Consider the following 16,746-nt stretch of genomic DNA (forward strand, 5'->3'; position numbering starts at 1 on the left):
AGCCTACTGAATGCTAAAAATCTTGTATATTCAGTGGTTAGGGAGATTTGGATCCCATCCTGTCAGTATGGTGCTTTCAAGAAAGGGGTAACAAAAGAAGGCTTCTTCCCTTGGCTATTCTTGCATGTGTAATGTTTCCTAATTGCAGTGGATTTTGAGGGGCATGTCATGCAAGTCCTCACACAGCTCGTTAGTCTTTGTAGCATCCAGTATGCTACCAAGTGCAGGGGCAACCCTTGCTGTGCTCTGGAAGTAATATTTTTTTGAAGTCCAAGTTCTGAGCTACATCTGCCGGATCCTATCTACATGGTCCCCTTGAAGCCATTTTATCTAGTGGTTCTTAAGGACCATAGCTAGCTTCATAAGCCTCATGATTTATTTTCTGGCTGCAGGAAGCTGAAATGTTGCAAAGCGTCCATGCAGTTTGGGTCACATTAAGCTTGCACTTTTAAATATGGTCCCCAATTGCAGTCCATGAGATCAGCAGGCATGTGGCACCTAACAAGAATAGGTCTGATAATGCCTAACATAGACATCCCCAGAACTGGAATGCACACTACTACTGGCTGTTTCTGAAAACTTTGGCTTAGTGCCTACAGCCATTTTCAGCAAGTAGGAATGATGACACTGCTGCAGATTTTTGAGACTGTGAAGAACTAGCAAGGTGAACGTATAGCAAAGATGAAATTGCTGAAGGATCCATCTTGGAACAGCAGAACCTATTGAAAAAAGAAACAGGGCTGCTCAAACCTTCCTGAGGCCCTTTGATTTATGTGCTGCACAGGCTAAAATCTCAATGTTCAGTATCTCAGGATAGTCAGCAGTGGCCAGATTTTGATCCAGCTGATGTAGCCCCACATCCCATTTCATAGGGCAGGGCTCGCACCTGTACCCCTGAGAGCAGGATATGGCCCCGCAAGTGGTTTTGCACACAAATACTSGTGATATATGCATAAAGGAAGGGGAGAATGCAAATTCCCTGTAGGGAGGCAACCGCCAGCCATGTAAACAAAGAAGCCTTCTGGGTGTGCAGCAGTCAGCCCACTTGAGCTGCTGTTTCCATGGTGTACCAGATGCTGTAAAATATGCTTTCTTCAGGGAGCGAATCCTTGCATACTCCTGCATTATCTTGTGTGATAATGGGCTGTCATCAGGCTGGTACCTCGCTGTCGGGGCCAAACGCAGCGCTCCCCCCTGCCCCAGCCCTTTTTGAAGTTGTTGTTTATGGCGATTCGTGTGCTGCAGGTTTCCAGACAAAGAAAAGGGCTAAGTGATTTTTTTTTCTAACTTGGAACGGTATTACTGACCATGTTTTTTTACGCTTCCCTGTTAGGAGCGATTGTTTAATGTGCTGCAGTTCTTCCTGAAGTGCTCTGTGTCAGCTCGTARTATCTTGCATCGTTTTGCTTTTCAGCTTCCTTCTTTTTTCATTAAAGGGGGGAAAAAATTAATTCTGTTTCCATTTTTCACTGTTACCTCCTTCCTCACAYGCATTACGTCATTGCAGAGCCTGATTTATGACTGTGTAAACCACTAGGTACATGTCTAAGAGGCACAGTTTCTGAGTTTGCCGCCTCATCTTTTTGTTCCCCTGCTATGTGGTCTTGGGGAGTTGAGGAGCGGTTTCTMTCTCTGTTTTCATGAAAAAGTTGCTGGTGGTGAGCAAGTTCTTAGTTGTCCTGTGTGTATTACTTAAAATTGCAGTTATAAAACCAGACAAACCTGCAATAACATACCTTGTACCAGCTTGACCTCAGCTAATGTGAAGCTACCAATGGCACTTATGAGGCTTTCTGTGCTTCAAACATGCCTCACTGCAGGARGAGGAGGATGTTTTTAAGGTACCTCTTTGCTGGGAGTTGTGTTCATGGATGAAGGTGCAGTAATGGCAAGGCTACCCGGGTGCAGCATGTCCCCCTTGCTGTGTGTTTGAGATAGTTACCAAATCATTGGCCTTCCTTACAGCTATCTAGGAGAGATGCAAGCTTCTTTATACATATATATGTATAAGCATGAAAGTCTTTCAGGTACTTGGGATAGCATTGTTGATTTTGGTGTGCAACTGAAAATGATAATTGTGGGCAAGAGAAACATAAAAAAATATCAAACTTTAATCAACTGTAGTAACTCCTTCCTCACTCTTTTCTTTTCCCCTCCAGCTTTCTCYTCCTCTCTCCTTCCATCCCTCCATCCCTCCCTTCTCATCTCAGCACTGGCTCCTGGTCGCTTCGCCAGCCTCGCCGCACTAAGCAGGAGACGGGATACACGCGCGCTCCTTCTGCCTTGCCCGTGCTTCAGCCACTGCAGCCCCTCGGCACWCCGCACACGCCGGTTCCCGGTGTGCCGCGGGTGGCCCGGTGCCACCTGCTCCCCGGTACTTGCCGTGCCGTTGCAGTGCGAGGGGGCTGGGGTGGCTGTGGGTCCCTGGGGCGGACAGCGGAGGCAGAGCCGCACTGTACTGTGTGTGCGCAAGCGAGCGGGATGTGAGAAAGTGTCCTGGGGCCTGGAGATCAAGTGCTTTCTTTACTCTCAAGGATGCTTTCTCACCGTTTCCCCCAGATGCTTTCAAAGTCCTTCCCTCCCCCCATCCTGGAGGTGTGTACTTCCTGCTTTCGGGGGGAGAGGGGACCCAATGTGTGTAGTTAATTTTAAGCTGGTGTAATCGTTTAGGAGACCTGGAGGTGGAAAATCAGTTATTGGTTAACAAGTCTGATTTGAAATGCGTTCTGCCTGACCCCGCTATTGCAGTGAGCCAGGAGAAGGGCTTTCAAGAAGCTGGCTTTCTGGAAGGCTTTTTTACTGAATCATTTAGAGCATCGGCTTCTTGTAAATGTTAATATCCTGCTGGCTTGCTGGAATGCAGCTGGTGGGTACAGCAAGTGCAATACGTATGTGCGTGCTTGCAATCCCAAGCAAATTTAACGGATGGTGTTTTGGCTGCGGTTTGGGCTATCCGCTTTGAATGTTTGGGCTAGGAGGAAGGAGGGCTCGGGTGCAGACCCGGTGCTGCCTTGTCTCAAAGTCCCCTCTGTCCCCCGTGACTGCTAACGCTCCAGTACGGGAGCGTTTGACAGCCCGGTGGWGCTCAGGGCTTGACTCTGCCTGGTGACACCGAGCGCTGCCCTGCGTCGCTCTGGTGCCTAAAAGCGGCTGTAAATCTTTAAACCGCGTTTATGCAGATTGGAGCTGCTCTAACCGGCAAGGTGGCCTGAGACCGCCTGGCGCAACCGTAGGCGACTGCTGGAAGGACAGAGCTGGAGGAAGGTTTGGCCCAGGCTCTTCCCTTGTGTCGGCTGGGGAAAGCCAGCAGGCAGCCTTTATAAAGCTGAAGTGATGCAGCTCCCACTAGCGCGGAAGTTTTGCGGTAGCAAAAAGCAGGTTGGCATGGGCAGGTACACATCCTCTCCCCTCCCTCGGAGGCTGCGGGTAGAAACCTTTCCGAGTTAGCTGTGTGCATTTGTGATAGAGCAAGGTGTTTCTCACGGGTGCTCTGTCCACTTTGGTTCTTCACATGTTAGCAGACAAGGCTTTTTTCCTTACTTAGTAGTAAGATATTTTTCAGATGGGAATCTATGTATTTATGGTAATCATCTAAACCATYGCCTTTTTAATTTTATCCTTTTCCTGGTGTGTTTTTTCTATGCCATCCGGTGCTTTATTGTTTTATCCCATATGGAAAACCTAAAGGTCCTGCCTTCACTTGATGACACGTTGTCCTGTAAACCAAACAAATACAGGTCTGTGATTTTAAAAAAAGAAAAACCAACCCCTCCTGCCCTGCAATGYATTAAGAATAAAAAGCAATCAAAGGGCTTTATAAGAGGAGAGTTGTAAGTCATGGCGAGTGTCTTACTAACTTAAGTGATAAATTAGACTACTATTGATTACTAGATTTTCTTTTGTTTGGTGGGGAAAATGCTCCCAAAGCGCGCACACATTATACTGTACCTTGTTCRTTTATGTCTGTGCTTTGTTTATGATATTTCATGTTGTTCTAGCTAATATTCTACAGTATGTCATAAAAAATAAGAAAGTTTCAATGTGAGACTGAAGTATTTTACTTTGTTGGTGAATTTTCTCTGAAGAATGAAGATAGATCWCAATACAGGCTTTCTTGAATTAATACAAATGCAGATTAACGCAGTCAAATGTGTTATTTTTCCATAGACAAGTTCAAACACAACATAATATGGTGCTCAAATATTGCAGATTTTTTGATACGAATCTTTTTCATGTTCTCTTTTGGGGATACATTTTACACACCTTTCAGAATAAGCGATTTGAATTCATTTAGGACATTGACAATTTAGTATAGTGGCAGATTTATTTATATAAATGGCCACCAATTTTCATCAGTTATGAGAATGAAGCAGTGAAAATTCTAGAAGTTTGTTAAAATAAATCTGCTTACTATTTTGCAGAATACCTCATGCCAGACTCTAACTTTGGAGGATTTTTTTAAATAATATAATCAAAACAAAAAAAAACAAGCTCTTGTTCTTCAGTGAATTTCTCTTCTGTAGTAAGTCATATAAGTAATTCTATTATTAATTTCTCTGTCTTTTCCATTGCTACATATATGAGACAAAAAATTGAGTCAAGCCCCCAAATCATGAAATTAGTCAAAAATACAATGGAATGATAACATATTTTGTAGTGAAATGCATGAAAGGAGGGAGATTTTGTTTTCTAAGACTGAGGAAAATTTTTCATGGTTTTCCGGGTCCTTTGGTTTTTGATTCCTTCCCCTCAGTCATAATTTCTAAACTATTTTAGCAGATTGAGAAGGGGAGTAAGGTGAAATTTTGAGTTAATGGCCCCCCAAGGTGAGTTTCAAAACTGGGGTAAGTAGTAGCAATGCTGTATTGATAGGGTTTATGTCAAATACTGTTCTAAAACACTGATGTTTTTCTTTCCTTTTACCCAGGGCTTTTGGGAAAGCCACTCAAAGCTCATAAAGGAGTATGGACCGGTTTGTGGGTAAGTTTAGCAGTGCCACCAGCTTTCTGCTTTTGTGGCTGTTGCTGTTTGCTTTGTTTTGGGTTTATTTGAGAGAGAGGAGAGAAAACGCCAAGATGATGTCAAGCAAAATGCAGACTGCAGTATTTCAGGGATTAGAGATGGAAGTGGTCTGGTTACATGCAGAAAATAGCCTTGGCTTATGCTTTTGGTGTTGAGCTTCGTCTTTCTTTTTAATRTTAAATTAAGCACCTTGAGTTTATCCTTTTTCACCACTACACAAAGCTGCCATCCTTCAAAATTCTCCTTTCATTTGCATACTGCTTATCCTTCTGGTGAATGCTGGAAATCATAATTTAATGTCTTAAAATAATTTATGAAATAGTATGAATTTTGTGCAGCTCTCACCATCTATATTTATGCGGAAATCCTAAACTTAAAATATAATGAACAGATTAGAAGGCATTCCTCTCTGTATAGCTCAGCTGTACTATCTTAACAGTTTATTAGAAGTAAAGAGAGTTTAAGTGAGATATTCTTTCATACCAGCACTTTCACATTTCTGTGAAAGTCATTTCTATTCTGAGAACTACCTTACAGATGTCATTAAGCGGAAATGAGGTTATTTCATGGTAACTTCTGTTGCTGTGGTCAGCTGGTGTTTCTAGTGTACTTATTATTTTAATATATAAGCGTTGAGCAGTGTCCACAAAGTACAGACAATGTCAAAAGGTTTTCTTCTATGTTCTCCTGAGGTTTTAATACAAGTAAGAATGCATATATGAGTGTGTGTGCACGCATATTCATAAATGATACAAATATGCTTTGGATGCTCTTCCAGCAAGAAAAGCTCTATCGCGAAGAAGTCCGACTCAGTCGTACGAAGCATTTGATGCTCCAGTTGCAGCCTTCTTGTGGCATTTATGCTCAGCCCTAAGGACAAAGTGCTGCAAGAGGAGATGGAAATAATGAGTAGCATTGGTTAAGTTCTTGTCTAAGAAGAAACAATACAGCGTGCTGGCCGGCCAGAAATAGAGAAAGATATTCATTAACTGTGTGGCAATTTGTATGTTGTGTAATAAATGGGGAATGACTGAGGCTTATTATCTCCGTGGCCTTTGGTGTGATGTCTTTAAATGACAATAATATAAGAACACTGGCATTATTCTTCAGTGTATTTCCCTCCTTATTAATATCATGCCTATTTTTTTCTTAGCTGAGTTGGAGACAAGTTGCTATTTAGTCGTCTGCCTCCTCACTTGGCCAGGCAGAGGCTAYGTCACTGGAGAAAGGGGTATATAATTGCAGTGTGTGAGCAGATGAATAGGAAGTTTCATTTTCCTCTTCTCCTCATAGCTGTTAGGGAATGAGAGAAAGCATTAAGCCTTGGTGAGATTGCACAGAGTACATAGCTGGGTGGTGGTGGTCTGCAAGGATGRCTCTGCCTGGTGGGCAGGAGGAATGAGCAGGTTGAGCGTAACCGTGTCCCCTTTACCGTGTGCCTGTCAGACGCGATTTGTGAGGGACCTGGGAGGCTGACAGAGAATAAATACTRCTTTTGACATCTCCCAGGAAAACAAAGCCGGGCTCAAACGTTGCTGTGCTTGAGGTGAGCTTTGTTTGTAGCTAAAGGAAGATGTTTTAATACCTGGCTTGCTAAACTGGTATTCAATAGGCGTGGGATGTATAGGGGGTATTTGTCATGGTCTTACCAGATAGTGAAATTCCCTCTCCTTCCCTGTACGTCTTCTATGGGGCTCTTTCTATAGATTTTTTTTGAAATAAGCAAGGAGCAGTAGGTGAATTTGTGTGTATAGTCCCAGCAAACTATTGGGTCAGMAGACTGGGAGAAGAGGTGGCATTTTGCTTTTTCCAGATTGAAAACTGCTTTCCAATAAGCATAAAGAGCAATGATCTTTATTTCAACAGTGGTGAAGTGAGTTGAATACAAATCTTTGGAACTGAAGCCTTTTTTTTCATTCTAAGGTCACTTGAATAGTCTGAATGATACCATCACAACTGTTTTCTTTTGTGTGTGAATTGGTTTCCTTGACAACAGGATGTCAAATCAACTTTTCAGCTTTAATCAAGTCAAAACAATATATCCCTTCCATTCCAAAAGGCCTCAAGTCGTAGAGAATTATTTCAAGTAAGGCTTTTGTAGGTCACAAAACCATTTTTTCCCTCCTTTGCTCCGATGTGTGGATCCGAAGGAGAGGTGACAGTGTTACTCTCTTATAGAGACAGACAATGCAAATAGTCCTCAGTTGTGTACTGTGAAAACTGCTGCCTGTTTTCATACAGAGGAGGCCCACGATGGAGGCCAAGGGGGTAGCAAACGACTCGATGGTTAGCTACAAAAGGAGAGCTGGACTGGCGTGGCTGGTTCATGTCCCAGACATCGCCTTTGAAGTGATTGTGCAACAGAAGGATAGCTTAGAGTTAACTTATAGTTTGAAGTACTTTTCATAAAAATATCTCCTGTAAAATATGTGGTGCTCCACACCAAATGTAAAGTGAAGAATATCCTATTTGGAAAGCATTGTATTGATGCATGTTAAAGTTTGTGTTAAGGTTTGTGTTGACTATTCTCCTTTATGATAAGAATTTTGCAGGGAAATGGTCTTGGTTTCTTTGGAGATCAGTTGCTTCGTTTTGGGTGAATTTTCATATTTTGACACTTTATTCTCACCCACACTGTATCCAATTGTTCCATTTCTATTGTAGGCTGTGGCTGCTCATGGGAAATGGGTGGCAAGAGGAGAAAACCTCTGAGAAACAGAGCTGCAGGGCTGAAAAGAAATGGACAGGGAGAGTATACTTTACAGAGTCAGAAAAGCAATTGCTATAACATTAGCAGAGCTCCAAAGGCAGTGAATTAAGTTTTGTTTTATATACGCATTTCGTATGGCTTGGATTGCTTATTGTGATCACGTCATGACTTTATGGCACTGGAAATGTGTATGGGTGATGTGGAACGGGAGAATAGTGTCAAAATAAGGATTCTTGGCCTAGAGGACACACAGCCAGGAACGGAAAATACTATACCGTCTCCAGTGAGCAGGTGATAACTGCCTCTGGGATGAATGAACCTATCCTGCCACCAGTCATAGCAGTGAATTTGGGAAGAGTGCAAGAGTTTGTAACGTTTACCTAGCTGGCCACAGTAAAGGAGTCATAATGTAACATTAAAAAAACAATGAAATTTGTTGGGGGGATATTCTTCCTTCATGTAGTTTTTGCATATGAAACAGCTTGCAGTAGGTCAAAGCCTGTTCTTACTCTTCCTTGCCTGGAGCTGTCAACATCAACCTGTTACGAGAAGGCTTGCCAAATATGCATTGTTTTCTGGGCTTACTGCTACTATATATCTCCCCCGTGTTTTTCCATGTTTTTCTTGAGGAAAATGGAGGAGGCCATAATGTAGTTTTTTAGAATGTGGTCRCAGATTTTTTGCAAAAGCCTGCAGAAGTAGCACTGGAGTTGTCAAATCCACTATTTTGTTTGTTATTATAAAGTGATATTGAATAGGTCTAATATGAATCATGATTAAAAAAATAACTAATTCTATACTATTGTGAAAAATTAGAGTAAAAAGTGGGCTGAGGAGACAAAACTGCAGAAGTTTGTGGAGTATTTTGAAATACCTGATGCCTTCCTGACAGCTTATTAAGGAGGACTTATTAAGAATAACTACCTCACCCATAGTTAATTTTGGCTATTTAAATTGAATCTAAAGTCTGATTAAAACGAGGACCTTGTTGTCCTAGGCATGTACAAACAAAGAATAGAGGATGGTCCTCAGAGCTCACATCTAGACAAAAGGAGACAAGATGAAGAAAGCAACATAAGCATTGATCAGCAGACTGAACTCTAATGCCAACAGCAGGTATCTCAGTTACATGAATTTGTCGGTAGGGGAAAAGCAAATTTGCGAGCTACTTGGGAGAAAATAAGTGGAGTAGAAAGTAGTTCAGTAAGTGCTAAAGAGAAGATGAAGAAAGTAAGGTAGAAATGGGATCCAGGAGGAGTAAGAAGAGGGATTTGGGAACAAACTGTTGCTAGAAAGCAGAAGACAATTGGGAAATTTGGAACCAGAGCTGTCAGGGTGCGGGCTGGCAAAGGGAGTCAACAAGCTTAAAATCAGCATTTTCTGATAAAGGTAGAAAGTAATTGAAATGTTTCTGACAAAATGCAGTTGTAGATCATTCTCAGCTCCTAATATGAGCACCTGCAGCAAACTACCTTTAGCCACGCTGAGCGTGTGCTGGGCTCCAGCRTAAGCATCTCAGGGCTGGCACGGTGCTGCAAGAAGCATTTCAAGGTGCAGGTGCAGAAATGAGTATATGAACAAACTCCTGAGCACCTTGTGACAACATGGATGTGAATGGAGCTYCCTATCCACCTAAAGAGGATGTTGCTTTATTGCTGGTTACTTTTAGCACATCTTCAGGTAATACACAGAAAACAATGTAAAATWGGACAAGACTGGGTTTTCTTATATCCAGTCTATAGGTTTTTTTGTTTTTCTCTTAAAGACTTTCTAATATTCCTTAAGTTATTCCTTTAATGATTTCCTAGTAATATTGGAATCAAGATCAAGCCTGRTCACTTTAGGTGGGTGGGCAGTTTAAAGGAACAGGATGGATCATGGGGCCAGACACTAATGTGAARTATGGCCAGGGGTTAGTTATGACTGTAAGCTCCTCTGGCAGCTGACTGCTTTCCAGAAGTCTTTGCAGACTAAGCTGGTTCTGTCCTAATGCTTGACATCTCTCCCCCAAAACCACTAATGCAGATGGCGATAGTTAGCATTTTGGCAAATGAGTCCAGAATTGGAGAAATGTGGACAAGAAACAGGCTTTTCTCCCTGCTGCTAGTGGCCTTGGTGGAGCGCGCACCAGAATGAAATGTAATGTAATGTAATGAAAAACCATTACAAAGCAGAGGTTGATAGTTCTGATATATAAATGCCACCCCCCACCCACTCCCACTTCCCTACTCACTGAATAACTATCCCCAAAATAAAACACTTAAATACAACTTCATAAATAGTAAATCATGAAAAAAAACAAATTGAGACTTGGTTTTCTTTCCTCCTGGTAAAAAAACAAACAAAAAGAAAACAAAATATGAGTTAGGAGGGAAGATAAGAAAGTGTCTAATATAGACAGTTACTTCAGCTATAAAGTGTAACCTGCTGGGTAGAGTCAGAGGTAAAGGGGAGGGAGAAGGGAAGATGCACCAGAGACGTTTCTAGTCGTCCCCAAGCAGATCTTCCTTCGAATCGCCGGTCTTGTAACATTAATTGGTGTTTAAAGGTTTGAGAGCCCTTGAGAACCAGACAGCCGGTTACTGAACAGAGACTGTTCTCGCGCTCCACCAGAATGAGATATACTGGTTATTCATCGAAGTTTAGGGCTTTCCCCTCTTGTGTATAAAAGAGGGGTGTGCACTTCTGGGAATTTGGAACTTTTCACAAAGCGTCATCCTTCCTTATACTCTCCTTAAAACACCTAGATGAGAAGCTAAACTGAACAGGGGCACAATCTCATTCTGCAGGGAACAGCAGAAATGTTCATCGTACAGCTAATTTATCTGAAGAAACAATGTCTTTAATGCCATTTTAATTTCCTAACCTTGTTTTTGTACCTCTCAATTTCTAGCAGCTTTCTAATCTGTTCTGCTTAATGTGGAAAGAATAATCCTAGGACAGGTATTTTCCTCCTTGTCTCTGAAAGCTTACGTAAAAATTTCTTTCCTTTTTTTTTTTTTTTTTTTTTTTCAATTTCATGAACGGCCTTATCCTATTTGACTTAATCTTTTACTTTGGAGTCTGATGGACTTACTACCTTTCCTGTGGTCCTTTCTTTTTTATATATTTTAAACAAATTACTGCTACATATTTCAGCTAGCGAAAAACATGCCTAGGCAAGGATGGGGGCGGGGGGAGGAAGTAAAACAGACATCCTATTTCTGATTTATATGTCCTTGTAATCCTATTTCACATTTTATTTGATAAAGATTTTTGTTTTCTTAAGTAGTGATTTACTTTTTGGCCAGAGTAAAGTCTTTCACATTAGTATTCTGTCAGGAACTTTTTTCCCACGCTTTTTTTCTTCATTTAGGTATTGTGATAAGGTCCTGTGACTCTACAGGATTGTTAATCAGCCCCAGATCTACTCCTGGGAGTTAGTTATCTGTTTTTCCCCATAAGTAACTGCTAACTGTGAACCTAGTACAGGAAAATCCTTAAACATGTGCCTAACTTTGAACACCTGAGTAATCCCCGTTAAACTCAATGGTGCTATTCAATGTGCTTCAAGTTAGGCAGAAGTTTATCTACGTTGCTGCTGAATCAGGGCCATAAAAGAAACGATTGTGTTTGTGCCTGAAAAATATTTAACTGCTATTGGTACACATAAACACTTAGGTTTATTGTAGCTGGACAGAGTTAATGGGGAGAAAAATATTTCTTTCCCCTCCCCTCACTCTTTTTGACAGCACTTTGCATATACAAAATTTTACCATTCCCTTGTGTAATATGTTAGCCGTTCTTTCTGAAACGAAAGAGACTATTTCAAATATTGACTGAGCAATATGAGAATTTTAATATCAAGTTGTAAGTTAAATTTTTGGAACTTTTTTCCTCAGAGCCCTATAAAGAATTGGAATTGATTGATATTAAAAAATGAAATTTTAGACTCTCTCTCTCTCTCTCTCTCTCTCTCTTTTTTTTTTAAGCCTTACTGAAAAGAAATGTCATGGTACAATATTACACCTCCATTTGACTCCTCACACTGCTATTATCAGGTATTGGTTGTAGTTGGTTACAATGGTTGAATCAAGCTGCCTGGAACAACTCCTGTGAGTTATTCAGGGCTATATCATCACTAATTTTTCTTCTCTCTAGAGCTGTTTGCTCTTAAAAACACAGCCAAAGATGTCTAGAACTGATGCCTAGAGATTTACCCAAGAGGTTGTACACCACACTTTTTTGAGAACTATTACAGTTCTAATAGCTTTTGTGGGCTGCCTGATCATTATGGAGCATTTTACATTTGCAGGGTACGGATACCTCTGGGATGCAGTTTATAGGCAGAATTTATGGTAAATTAGTTGACTAGTTTAATTCTGCTATGTTTCAAATGTGCTTGGGTCTCTGGGACATTGCAAATTGATTCTTAGTGTATGCTGGTAATGCTGAAGGCATTCATTAATGAGCTCTTCCTAGCCATGGACAAAATCCTGCATCTGGACTATGACCTCCCATGACAACTGTGCAACTTGAGCTCGTCTACTCTGAGAAGGCTGTTAATTTTTATCACTCTTGGAGTCCTGCTTGGGTCTGGGGACCCCATCTTTTAGGCCCACCGAAAGGGTGTAGTCCTAGCCTTTAGCACGGGTGAGATCAATGAGATGGAGAAGTTTGATGTAAGTGGTGAACCGTCTTGCATACAAAACTAAACTTCTCTGCAATCTGTGGTGTCACCCCAGGGTAGCTGAGGTTCAGGTTTGTGATCTTTTCTGCATTTTTTTTCTAAGTTTCTCTCTTCCATCTGACTGCTCTGTGACTCTTCTGAGCTGTTCAAGCCAACGTGAGTCAAGGACCTAATGTAATCTTTTACACCTCTGGAAAGGGAGTGCAAAACCCAACCAAGTTAGGCAGCCAGTGTTTTATACTTGCTTGGCAAGGCAGCAAAGGCCAGTGCCTGTCATCTACAGTATGTTCACAATGTTCATTTCTGCGCTCGCGCTGTGTGCGATGTGCTGTGGTCATTGCTTCGGTGAGTTGGTGTTTGTGTAGGGGGAAGACCCTTGCTGGCCAGTCCAGCTCCACCAAGATAGCGTTGGCAGGTTGTAAAAAGGCTCTGCATGAAGGCAAGAACCCCAGCATTTGTGGGGTGAAGCAGCAGTGAAGGCTGTAGCCTTATGGACGTATGTTAGCAGTTGAGGAAACTGAGTAAACTGTAATTTGCTTCTGGATGTGTCGGTTCCAGCTCTGACTGAGAGGAGGTTTTGTTTCTGAGAGGGGTTTCTTACTTCCTACGTTTGCTTGCGTTTTGTTAGTGCAGCACTCAGCTATTAACCTGGAGCTCAAAAGGACTAAGTTTTAAGATTATCTGAAAACTGGAGTTCCTCTTGAAAATGTGCAGCCTGAGTAGGATTTTACACCTAATATAATGGTATGGATGATTCTTGATCTGTGCTGCCTGCTTCCTTAGCTAATTAATGCTTAAAATCATCATTTTAAAGAGTTTGGGATGGGCCTGTTTGACAGATTGCCTCTTCTTATTGTGTAACAGTGTTATGATCAGCACCTGTGTACCAGACTGTGTTCTTCTAATTTAAGGGAGGGGGAAGGAATATTCTGAGCAAGACTTATGTACTTAATTTCACCTTGATCTACCCACTTCACCTTGCTCCACCAGAGCCTGATTTGTTAATCCTAACAAGCTGTAAAGTCCACATTGTAATTTTGTTCCCCTTTCCACCATTTGGGGAAGAAGTAGGCAAAAGTTTTTAAAAGATTGAAATCTGGGGCACTATTTCAGTATACCAATCCTATTTAAAATTATAGGAAAACATCAGTGTTGTATATTCTGCTATGAGTATTATATGCTTTAATTAGAATTTCCTACAGCAGTTAGAAGTATTGATGCAAATTTTATTGTGAATTGAAGTGGGTGCGTACAGTTATTAGTGGTCTCTGACTTCACCAGATATGTATGTGGTTATGAATTTACATGGTGTTCCCAGAACCATGCATAGCAATTTTTAAATGAAGTCCCTGAATCATTTCCCTTCTCCCTACACAGAGGGAGGAAAATGCATCATCCCTACTAATGCATTTCCCCCTTCCCTTCCTTGGCAGCCCTTTGACGCAGATCAGCTTTGAACTAAAGCTGCAACTTGGGAGCTCCTTCTGCTCTCCTTAGCTGCCCAACACATCACAGCAGAGTGGGATCACCGCCTCTCCAAATTACTCCCTACTGCCAGTTTGCTTTTCTTTGTAGCAGCCCAGATAAATCAGAAAACCTGTCTCCTCCTTGCGCCTGCTGGCAGGAGCTGCAGGAGCTGGTTAGACCTGCCCTCTCTGTGTTGGGGAGCCCTCAGCAAAGGGAAATTTGTGTGGGTCTCTGTCCTTGAGGACACTGCTGTGCTGGGAAGGGAGGGGACTGAGGATGCATCTTGTTTAATTTCCTAGAAACTATCATGTTTTCATCTTTGAGGAGGACCACTGCCCCACTGTAGCCCAGTAGCTACAGAGCTGTACTCCATTGCTGCCCTTGTCCTCCAATGTGCCCTTGCTTTGGAGGCTTTGGGGTTGTTTGGGTTTTTTTGTTGTTGTTGTTTATCCTTTCCCCTTTACACTGAAAACTTTGTCTTGTGGGCTTTGTATTTTCACTGTGGAAGTTTTTGCCTTCACATCTGCCCTGGCTTTGTTTTCTTTCTCTTATTTTCTCTTCTGCAAACCCCCTTTCACCATGCCTTATCTTCCCTCTCTGCTCTAATTTTTATTCCTCCATTATTTTCTTATCCATGTTGAGCTGAAAACAGTAACGTGACCTGACAATTTTTACGTCATTCCAAGGTTTTTATGTACTTCAATAAATCTCTTCATTACTTTTTTATTGTTTTGTCATATATAGGTTTTAGTTTCTCCTCTTCCTTATTAGTCTGGGGATCAGTTTTAGTCTACTATGTTTTATTAGTAGTAAGGGGAACAAAATACCTCCTTTTTCTTTGTTAGTTTGGCATCATCTTCGTCAGGCAATAGGCAAAAATATACTCCACTGCAGTGAGAGAAGTTTTCAGCTGGTATTTGGTTTTTCCTAGGTTGGGGAGCGTGGAATGAGCTGAGCCACCATTACTCTGGGGGCTGGGAGTCTTTCCTTCCTTCCATCAAATTTGGTGGCTTAAACCTGAAGGCTTGTCTTGAAGGCGGATTTATTTTAGTCATGCTGATAAAATTATACTGATGTAATTAAACAGAGATGGTAATGTCAGAAAAACCTCTCGTGTACAGACACACCAACTCAGGAATGACACAAGCTAAATCAGGGAAAAACGTGAACAACTCCCCCAGCAATTATTATATTGAAATGGGTGTATTTCCATAGGAGTTTTTACTAGTCTAACTTTATTAAGATTCAAACTATATCTTGTCCCAGAATGTCTTCCCCATATAAACAGCCCTGAAAATAGTAGCCAGAACCATCAAGCTGATGCTTGCTTCAGTGTAGCTGCATTAGAAGTGTAGAGCTATGAGTATTTGAACTTGATCCAATGGTTTTGGTCTTTCTCATATTATATAACTTTTTTTTTTATGGTAGTACATACAGAAGAGAATTAAGTTTTGTACAGCGACCTTTAAGATGAATCCAGGCATCTTAAAGTAGTTTACAAGAATAGGAGTGAGTTGGGAGCAATGTTCTAACCCTGTAAGGGCCAGCAGTAGACATTTTATTACTCAGCAATAATCTAAGTTTTTCTGTCAATGTTTGAATCTATTTTATTGAAAAAGAATTTTGGCAAGGACACCGGGAATTGCTGCAGACTCTTTCAAAAATGACATTATGAGAGGGTCTTGGTCTTTTGGCTTTTATCACATTGAATATCTTAGCAGCACTCTGTATGAATAGCCAAAGTAAAATATTATCAAAGCAGCCTAACAGTTTTATACATCTACTGTCTGTCCATTTGACACAGTAGAAAATGAGCAATGCATGGGGCAGGAGAATATTAAAAAAAAAAAAAAAGTCTGCAAGTGCAGTGCAGAGAGACGTGTTAATACAGGTCAGATGGTAATGTAATAACATGTGGTAAGGCATTAGCCTTTAAATATTAAATTATTTTCTTATTAAAGTAATTGTGTTCTGATTTTTGGAGCAGAGAAACATATTGCAGGACTGGATGATTTAGTACTTGAGGTACCGAAACTTGTTCTTAGTACAGACCTAACTTTTCCTCCTCTATCAGTGGCATTACATTGTCTTTTATCCCATAACTAGTGCATGTGGCTTTTCATCAGTGCTGTAAAACAGAACTCGGTTTTTGAAACTGCTATTTTCCTCGTGCTCGTTTCCTCAGGAAAGCATCTGAAGTACCCGTGCTGAAGTACGCGCATGCCCGTGTGCGTGAGCCTTCAAGCAGCCCCCCATAGCCCTCCGATACTCCACCGTGTTCGTACGTGACCGCGGCGGCCGTTGCACGCGGTGCGTTTGCCCGTGCCGTGCTGCTCTTGAACCTGCTCTTTTGAATCCTGAATTTCTGCGGGGAGTTGCTTAAGTGATTTACTCCGGCTGACACCCCTTAGATCCGCGGGCTGCCTTCTGCTGGAGAGGCCGGACTGACGGACGGGGTTGCTGGCAGCGCCGAAACTACCCAGCGGTTCGCGCTCCCTGTTTAACCGGATTATCTCTGTGGGCTTAAAAAGACTCCAGGTGAGGCGAGCATAAACCGGTAATTTTAGAAATATTAAAAGCAGTGAATCTCTAGCCGTCCTGTGTTTCCGCCCTTCCTCGTTGCCCGCAGGACCCAAGGTACCCGCGTGCTCGGATGGTTCCTCCTTGCATTCACGTTTTCGTTTTCCTGGGTTATGGCAGCGTTGCCGCAGCCTCTGGGAGGGCGGCGCTCGGCGAGGCACCGGCGCTGCCGTCCTGTTTTATTGTTCCAGGCCGATTTTCCCTGTGAATGCAGGCGGGAGTTTTTCAGCGAGTTGGTTTTGTGGTTTTCTTTTTTTTTTTTTTTTTCTTTTTTTTTTTTTTTTTTTTTTTTTTTTTT

The 16,746-nt window shown here is 41.8% G+C and overlaps 1 protein-coding gene across 1 annotated transcript in view; it reads left to right on the plus strand.

Annotated features, from left to right (window-relative positions):
* The window catches only part of TBXAS1 (thromboxane A synthase 1), a 227,206-nt gene that overhangs the window by 73,956 nt on the left and 136,504 nt on the right, over positions 1–16,746 (plus strand). The window contains exon 3 of the mRNA XM_085322558.1: positions 4,928–4,980. Coding sequence (XP_085178684.1) covers positions 4,928–4,980 — 53 coding nt within the window. The remainder of the gene's footprint in view (positions 1–4,927; positions 4,981–16,746) is intronic.

Source organism: Rhea americana, unplaced genomic scaffold (genome assembly GCF_003343005.1).
Source record: "Rhea americana isolate MKP2758 unplaced genomic scaffold, rheAme1 scaffold_79, whole genome shotgun sequence".
NCBI lineage: Eukaryota > Metazoa > Chordata > Aves > Rheiformes > Rheidae > Rhea > Rhea americana.